This window comes from Nannospalax galili, unplaced genomic scaffold, assembly GCF_000622305.1.
Source record: "Nannospalax galili isolate Female #2095 unplaced genomic scaffold, S.galili_v1.0 scaffold806, whole genome shotgun sequence".
Lineage (NCBI taxonomy): Eukaryota > Metazoa > Chordata > Mammalia > Rodentia > Spalacidae > Nannospalax > Nannospalax galili.
This window is the reverse complement of record NW_008355419.1, coordinates 1159494-1166985: the sequence shown is the minus strand read 5'-3', so window position 1 is coordinate 1166985 and position 7492 is coordinate 1159494. Positions and strand designations below refer to the sequence as shown.

Sequence of the window (7492 nt, the reverse complement as noted above, 5' to 3'; positions counted from 1 at the left end):
ACTTAGCGACTTTACTGCGTGTCTCTTTAGTGGAAGAACCTAGTTCCCCCCTATAAGGAGAAGATAGTGGTAAAGATGGACCTAGATGCTTTGTCTGAGCATGGGGCCCTTCTGGGAAAGATGTCAGAACAGGAAACTGAGGCAGGACGTTGTCTAGAATCGCTGGGAGGTGGTAGAGCCAGGGCGAGCCTGACAGCAGCACATATTAACAGAAGGCAGCACAGGCTCTGGGGCCCAGCCGCCGATGGGCCCGGCCGTCCTGCAGCCCGCACAGTGGGGATGATGGGCCCGGCCGTCCTGCAGCCCGCACAGGGGGATGATGGGCCCGGGCCGTCCTGCAGCCCGCACAGGGGGGATGATGGGCCCGGCCGTCCTGCAGCCCGCACAGGGGGGATGATGGGCCCGGCCGTCCTGCAGCCCGCACAGGGGGATGGATGGGCCCGGCCGTCCTGCGCCTTCCTGCAGCTTGGCCCCCCTGCAGGCTGGAGGGAGGCCCCAGTGCATCCGGCCTGTCCCTGAAGGCGGCAGCCTAGTGTCCCCAGAGGCTGGAGTCAGGGTGCCTCAGACTTCCACAGTCACAATGGTGCGATGAACCCGGAGCCAGTTATATCCCAGGCGGGGGCGGGTCGCGCTCTCACTTCCGCTGGACGCGCTGGGGAGGATGGAGGAGGAGCAGAGGCCACGGGGGAGGCTGAGCCGTCGGAGGCCGCCCGCTGGGGGCGGGTGAGGGGGACCGGGGCGGAGGGGCTGGGGCGGCTGGGGGTGCGGGGAGGTGGTGGGGGTGCCACGAAGTCCGGGCTGAGTTGCGGGGATCCTCTCCCACGTGCTTCCGGGAACTGGGGGCGGTGCCACAGCCCCGCTCCCCCTCTCTCTTCCACTCTCACCTCACTTCCGCGACCGCCATTCCCTACACCGCCCCAGGCTCCATCTCCCCCTCCACTGTGGACCCCCCCCTTGATCCCCTACTTCGGAGTCTCTCCTTTACCCCACGGTGGACCCCCCTCCCACATTGATCCCCTACTTTGGAATCTTTCCATGACTCCATTGTGGATCCCCCCGCCTTGATCCCTTACTTCCGAGTCTCTCCTCCATTACCCCAGGGTGGACCCCTCCTGACCCCCTTCTGGGTAGTCCCTCTATGACTCCACTGTGGACCCTTACTGACCTCTCACTGCAGAGTCCCCACGACCCCTCACTGTGGACCCCCTCCTGCCTCCCTTGTGGAACCCCTCTCCCATAATCTGAATTCCCTCTGTTAACCCCTCCTATGCTGCCCAGGCCCCCCAGCCACCGACCCTGGTTTCTCTTGGAAGGCCGTCAGAGTGAGCCATGGGCTGTACTCTTGCAAAGCACCGTGAACTCTGACTTGATCCTGGACAGCCAGCCATTGCCCCCATTGCCTGCCTTTCCCAGCCAGGTGTGTCCACAGGTACCAGTGGAGGTGGTCTGGGAGACAGTGTCCAGGTCCTGGGGGAGGTCATGGTATTGCTGGCAATGACCTGATGGGCCCCTGTTTTGCAGAAGCCTCTGCCTGGCCCAGAGCCCACAGTACCTCCTGAGGTCTTCACTGTGGGATCCAAGGCCTTTTCCTGGACGCCTTTTCCACCTGCTCTTGATGTCTCCTGTAGCTCCTACCAGCCGTTCCAGGGGGCTGGAGGCCCTCTGGAGCTACCCACTGCATCCCTGAAAGAACACTCTACACCGGATCCCCATGGGACCCCCAGCACCCAGGAGTGTTTGTCTGTGCAGAGTCCACCAGTCTTGCAGAGCTGCCCAATGTGCCAAAAGGAGTTTGCCCCCACGTGAGTGCCCCACCCCTGACCCTGGGCTCAAGACTTAGCCCTGTGTGAAACCACCCGTTCAGAAGTCTTAAGACGGTTCCTGGGTGTGACTCTGGCCTTTTATTAATTAAGTCTTTAAAAAAGTAGCCTGGCGTGGTAGCACATGCCTTTAGTTTCAGCACTCGGGAGGCAGAGGCAGGTGGATCTCTGTGAGTTCAAGGCCAGCCTGGTCTACATAGTGAGATCCAGGACAGCTGGGGGCTACAGGGAGATCCTGTCTCAAAAAAAAAAAAGACAAAAAGACAAAAAAAAAAAAAGTAAAATTATTTAGGTATGTGTATGTATGTATATGTGTATGTATGTATTGCCCATGTGCATGTGGAGGTCAGAGGACAACATGAAATCTGTTATCTCCTCCTACCCTGTGGGTCCTGGGGATTGAACTGGGGTCCACAGACTTGGCAGCAGATGCCTTGAGTCGTCTTAGTAGTCCTGGTTGGTTTTTTTTTCGAGATTGGATTTCACTGTGCAGCCCAGGCTAGCCTCAGACTCCCCACTGATACTCCTGCCTCACCTTCCTGACTGCTGGGATTACAAGCATGCACTACTGCCCCAGCTAGCTCTGTCCATTTAAAGCCACACAGAAACTTGCAGAACTCGAATCCCACTGTTGCAAGTGTGGGGTCCACTGGGGTCCACTCCCTGGGACCTGCACACAGTGGAGGGCAGTTACCCCGGCTGCCCACGTTCAAGGTGACCACTGAGCCATCTCTCCAGCCCCCAAAATGTGACTTTTAAATTTTTATTTTTATTTATTTTTATTTTCTGTGTATGCATGTATTGCCTGCATGTTGGTTAAGTGCACCCATGTTGTGCAATGCCCTTGGAGGTCAGAAGAGGCTGTCGGATCCCCTGGGACTGGAGTTATAGACAGTTGTTAGCTGCTATGTGGGTGCTGGGATGTGAACCCAGGTCTTCTACAAGAACAACCAGTGTTCTTAACCACTGAGCTATCTCTCCAGCCCCACAAAATGTGTGTGATGTGTGTGTTCCTGTGGGTGTGTTCACAGAAGTCCTGTGTGTATGGAGGTCACAGGTGTTTTCCTTAATCACTCTTGACATTATTTTAAAAAGATTTTATTTTAAATTATGTGTGTACGTGTGTCTGTGTGGGTTAGTACACTTCATTGCAGGTGCCCTCAGAAGCCAGAGGAATTGGATCTCCCAGGAGATGGAGTCTTAGAGGTGGCTGTCAGCCACCAGATGTGGGTACTGGGAACTGAACTCCTCTGGAAGAACAGTATGTGCTCTTAACTGCTGAGCTATTATCTCTCTAGCACACATTATTTTTTTGAGACAGGGTCTCTTGCTGAACCTAGAGCTTATTAACTTGGCTGGGCTGGCAGGCCCACAAACCTGAGACCTACGTGTCTCCCCTGCTACTGCCAGTCCTGGGGTTACAGATACGTGCTGTCACAGTGCCTGGTTTTTATGTAGCTGTTGGGGATCCGAACTCAGGCCCTCATGTAGGCACTTTACTAACTGGGCCATTTCCCAGCCTTCAAACTGTGGTTTTTTTTTATCAGAACCAAGCCTTTCTGAATTTGGGGGCCCCCAATTCCACCCTAACCCTCACACTTTTCTTTCTTTTTCTTTCTTTCTTTCTTTTTTTTTGGTCTTTTTGAGACAGGGTCTCCCTGTAACCCCAACATAGTGAAACTTACTATGGAGACCAGGCTGGCCTTGAACTCACCAGAGATCTGCCTGCCTCTGCCTCCCAAGTGCTGGGATTGAAGGCGTGTGCCACCACGCCTTGCTAACATCACCCTTTTCTACTTATGTCCATATAGCTCAGACAAGGAGGTGTTGAGTGTGGGTTGGCTTGGATTGGGTCGTGGCTGTCCCCAGGTGGGGGTCCTGTTACCTGACTGTGCCTGGTTTGTAAAGCTGACACCTCCTTTCCTCCTACCCAGAGGCAGAGATGCAGGGTTGGGAGCCTGTAATATTCCTGAAGCTGTCAGGACGCCCACTTTCCTCCCGTTCCAGAGGGGCCTTTTGTCTGTGCTTGCATTTCTAGAGAGTCTAAAAAAAGACTCCTGAAGACAGGCCCATTGGGTGCTTTTCAAGTGGCTGCGTGAGGGCTTGGCAAAGTGCCTCCATTTTTCCAAAGTAGGTGTCAGTAAGGTAGGCCCCGGTCTTGGCCTGTCTGCTGTGACTCTAACACACTCTTTCATTGGAATGTAAAGGAGAGAGTGTCTGTTTGGGCCCAGACTCATTCCCTGAGGCTGGCTAGGGAGAGAACGTGTCCCATGTCTCAAAAGGAGCTCCCTCCTCACCACAGTACAGGGTGCTCTGGGGCACAGATCGTAAGAGTGTTGTCACGATGGGCGAGACCTGGACAAGGAGGCAGACTGGCCCTGAGCAGGTCAGTTTGGCAGTTGGACACAGACTGAGCAGTCATAATGTCCTCTGAGGGTAGCCTGTGCAGACCTTGCTGCCCACCTGAGCTGGCATGGTGACACTCTGGGGAGGACCATGCCATTTTCTCTTTCCCTTGGTGGTGCTGAGCCATCCAAAGAGCTGTTTTACTTCAAAGTGTGGCAGAAGTTAAGTGCTAGCTTTGACATGTGTGCGTTCTTTGTTCCAAGGTCTTGCTGCTGTGTTCAGATATTTCATGCACAGATAAATCCCTTGATATTTTGGGGGACTTGATCCAGGTGGTCCCCCAGTGATCCCCCAGCTGTTGACCAAGTCTACAGATGCTCAGGTCCTTTACAGAAAACAGCTATTATTTCATAGAACCTGCATCCCTAGGTCCCTTGATGTGAACTGCTGTTATGCTATATTGCTTAGGGAACAATGACAAGGGACAGTGTATGTATCTACTTGGTGTAGTCACCATTAAAAATAAGTTCATTTTTAAGTATGTGCATGTGAGTGTAGTTGCCAAGGGGGCCAGGGGTGTTGGAGTCCCTGGAGCTGGAGTTACAGACAGTTGTAAGCCACCCAACATGGGTGCTGGGAACTGAATTCCAGTCCTCTGCAAGGACAGTATATGCACCACCTACACTGGGATTTGGCAGTCCACTCAGGTGGAACTAGATGGTAGTGGTCTGGGGAAGGGGCGTTACTGGGTGGTCATGGGTGTAGGGTTTGGGAGTCATAGCTATGGAGAGACACGAGGTGGAATCTGAAGAGGAGTGGTACTTGGTGGACTGCAAGCTCTGTCTGAGGATGGAAGGCAGGAGGGAAGCAGGAGCCCTGAGAGCCAGGAAGTCCAATGGGCTTGGCCACTCTGGGAGCATGTCTCCCAACAGTGGCATAAAAGGGACAGTCATTCCAACAGGATACTGGCCACGTGGGTAACAAGACCTAGGTCCATCTGCTCAGCTGCTAGGAATTGTCCCTGCAGGTCTGGTGACCACCCTGGCTTGGTTACCTCATTTGAGTCACACTTCTCTCCTTGGACTATTGATGGTCAAATGAGGTCAAGGGTGGCAAGCTTGTCTGTATGCTACTCTTGTTCTCTGGGTTTGATACCCTCCCCAGACCACAGGTCCAGCATCATGTATTCCTGAGGTACAGGTGCTATGTGGGGCCTTCCAGAATTTTAGGACCTGAGCCTAGCTGACTGAACCCTCCATAGTGGAGCTTGGTCTTTTCACATCAAGAAAATATTCCCAGACTAGAATTGCAGGACCTCCTGGGTGCAGGGCCTCTTGGAATCAGGCAGGTACTTGTCCTGAAGGTGTGCTGGGTGCTAGATGATGGAACCACTCAATGGGTTTGTCCAGCTGGAATGTCTGATCTGCCTTGATCAGGCTAGGAGCTTGAGGAGGGACTGTTCTGAACTTGTAGAGCCTCCAGCCTCTGTACTTACCTCTGCCTGCAGATAGGCTTTTTGTTAAGTTACATTTATTTTGTGTGTGTGTGGGTGTGTGTGTGTATACATGTATATGTACATGTGTGGAGGTCAGAGGACAACTATAGGAATTAATTCTTCCCTTCTACCTTGTGGGTCCCAGGAATCAAACCTCAGGTCATCAGGCTTAGTAGTAAGCAATTTAACCAGATGAGCCATCTCACCAGCCCCAGATGATATTTTGGGGTTAGCTTTTGGCACAGGCCAGGATGAGTGTGCACCAGGCTAGCCAATAGGGTGGAGGCTCCTCAAACACTGCTCAGAGCAGGAGTCTGTGGGACTGAGTGAGAGTCTCTGGCCTAGAGAATGGTTCTCAGGCAACAGGTAGTGCCTGGTCAAATCTACTAAGGTTGGGGGACCCCTTCTGTCCCTCCTGCAGACCAGCCACAGAGGAGTCCAGAGTTCTCAGTGGTCCAGAAGTAGGTGGAGGTGCCCTTCCTGTGGTAAACACTCTACAAGGAGGTCTTAGGACTGTCTCCTCTCTTGCAGGCTGGCCCAGCTGGATGTGGACAGCCACCTTGCCCAGTGCTTGACTGAAAGTACCAAAGATGTGGTGTGGTGAGCTGCTGGGCGGTGCAGGCCTGGCCTCACTGCCCCTCCCCTCTGCTCCCAGATATATGCATCGGCATCATGATACAGCTGCTGAGCTGTCTTCATGTGGACACCTGAGTATGCCTTATGGTGTTCACAGGCACTGGGCATAATGCTGCTCACTCTTGTACAGTCAGAAGGGCAGCATACCTGCTGTGATGGTTCATCTTCATTGTTGATTGACTGGATTTGGAATCACCTAGGAGACACACCTCTGGGTGTATCTGTGAAGGTGTTTCCAGAGGGGATTAACTCAGAAAGGAAGACCCATCTGGAATGTGGGTGGGACCATCCCATGGCTGGGCTCGCACTGAATGTAAAGGGAAAAAAGAGAAAGCTTCTGATTGTGGATGCCACGTGACCAGCTGTCTCGGACCTCCTGCCACCACGGGTAGAGCTGCCCTGGCTACCATGTCTTCCTTCCCTGCCGTGATAGACTATATCTTCAACTTGAGGCACAACAAATATTGAAGCTGTTTTGGTCAGGTACTTTGTCTTAGCAAAAGAAAAGTAATATACACCCATCCAGACAGGGGAGCCAGGATCTGTCACAAGGCAGAACTGAGTATTTCTATCCAAGTCAGCCATTTGTATGCAGGTAGGCTGGATTGGTACAGCACATTTTCCTAACTCCGGACTGATGTAGTGGGTCACATTTCACAGGCATTAAAAAAAAAAAAGATTTCTTTTTAATCACATGTATATGTGGATGTGGATATGTGTACATGTGAGTGCCTGCAAAGCTTAGAAGAGGGTGTCATATCCCCCTAGAGCAGAAGTTACAGTCGGCTGTTAGCCATCCAACATGGGTACCTGGAACGGAACTTGGGTCCTCTGCAAGAGCAGCAAGTGGTCTTAACTGCCGAACCATCTCTTCAGCCCCCACAGGCATGTTCAATTCACCTAAGTGTGCTCACCTTCTCATCCTACAACACAATGCTATAGACTGAAAGCCTATCTCCCTCAGTTCCTGCATTGAGGTCCTCATGTAATGATGTGGAGATGGAGCCCTTGGGAGGTGCAGGTCCTGAGGGTGGAGCCTCCTTAAGGGCATTAGAACACTTATCCAAGGGACCTTGGGAGACAGGATTGTACCCCAGTCCCAACACTGACCCTCACCAGAACTTTCCATGCTGGCTTCCTGGTCTCCAAGGACTAGAATGGAAGTGTGTTATCCACCAAGGCTGGAGAATGTCTC

The 7492-nt window shown here is 52.9% G+C and overlaps 1 protein-coding gene across 2 annotated transcripts; it reads left to right on the top strand.

Moving 5' to 3' along the window:
* The first annotated feature begins 605 nt into the window (after positions 1-605).
* Positions 606-6793, top strand: Faap20 (FA core complex associated protein 20). 2 transcript variants are annotated; one of them, XM_008852637.3, is made up of 4 exons: positions 606-723; positions 1279-1417; positions 1522-1802; positions 6193-6793. In XM_008852637.3, exons 1-4 carry the CDS (start codon positions 662-664, stop codon positions 6263-6265), a joined length of 555 nt encoding a protein of 184 aa, XP_008850859.1. In that variant the 5' UTR covers positions 606-661; the 3' UTR covers positions 6266-6793. The 2 variants fall into 2 exon arrangements, with proteins under 2 accessions (XP_008850859.1, XP_017658533.1); XM_017803044.2 differs by having other exon boundaries at positions 1279-1429.
* The last annotated feature ends 699 nt before the right edge of the window (positions 6794-7492 follow it).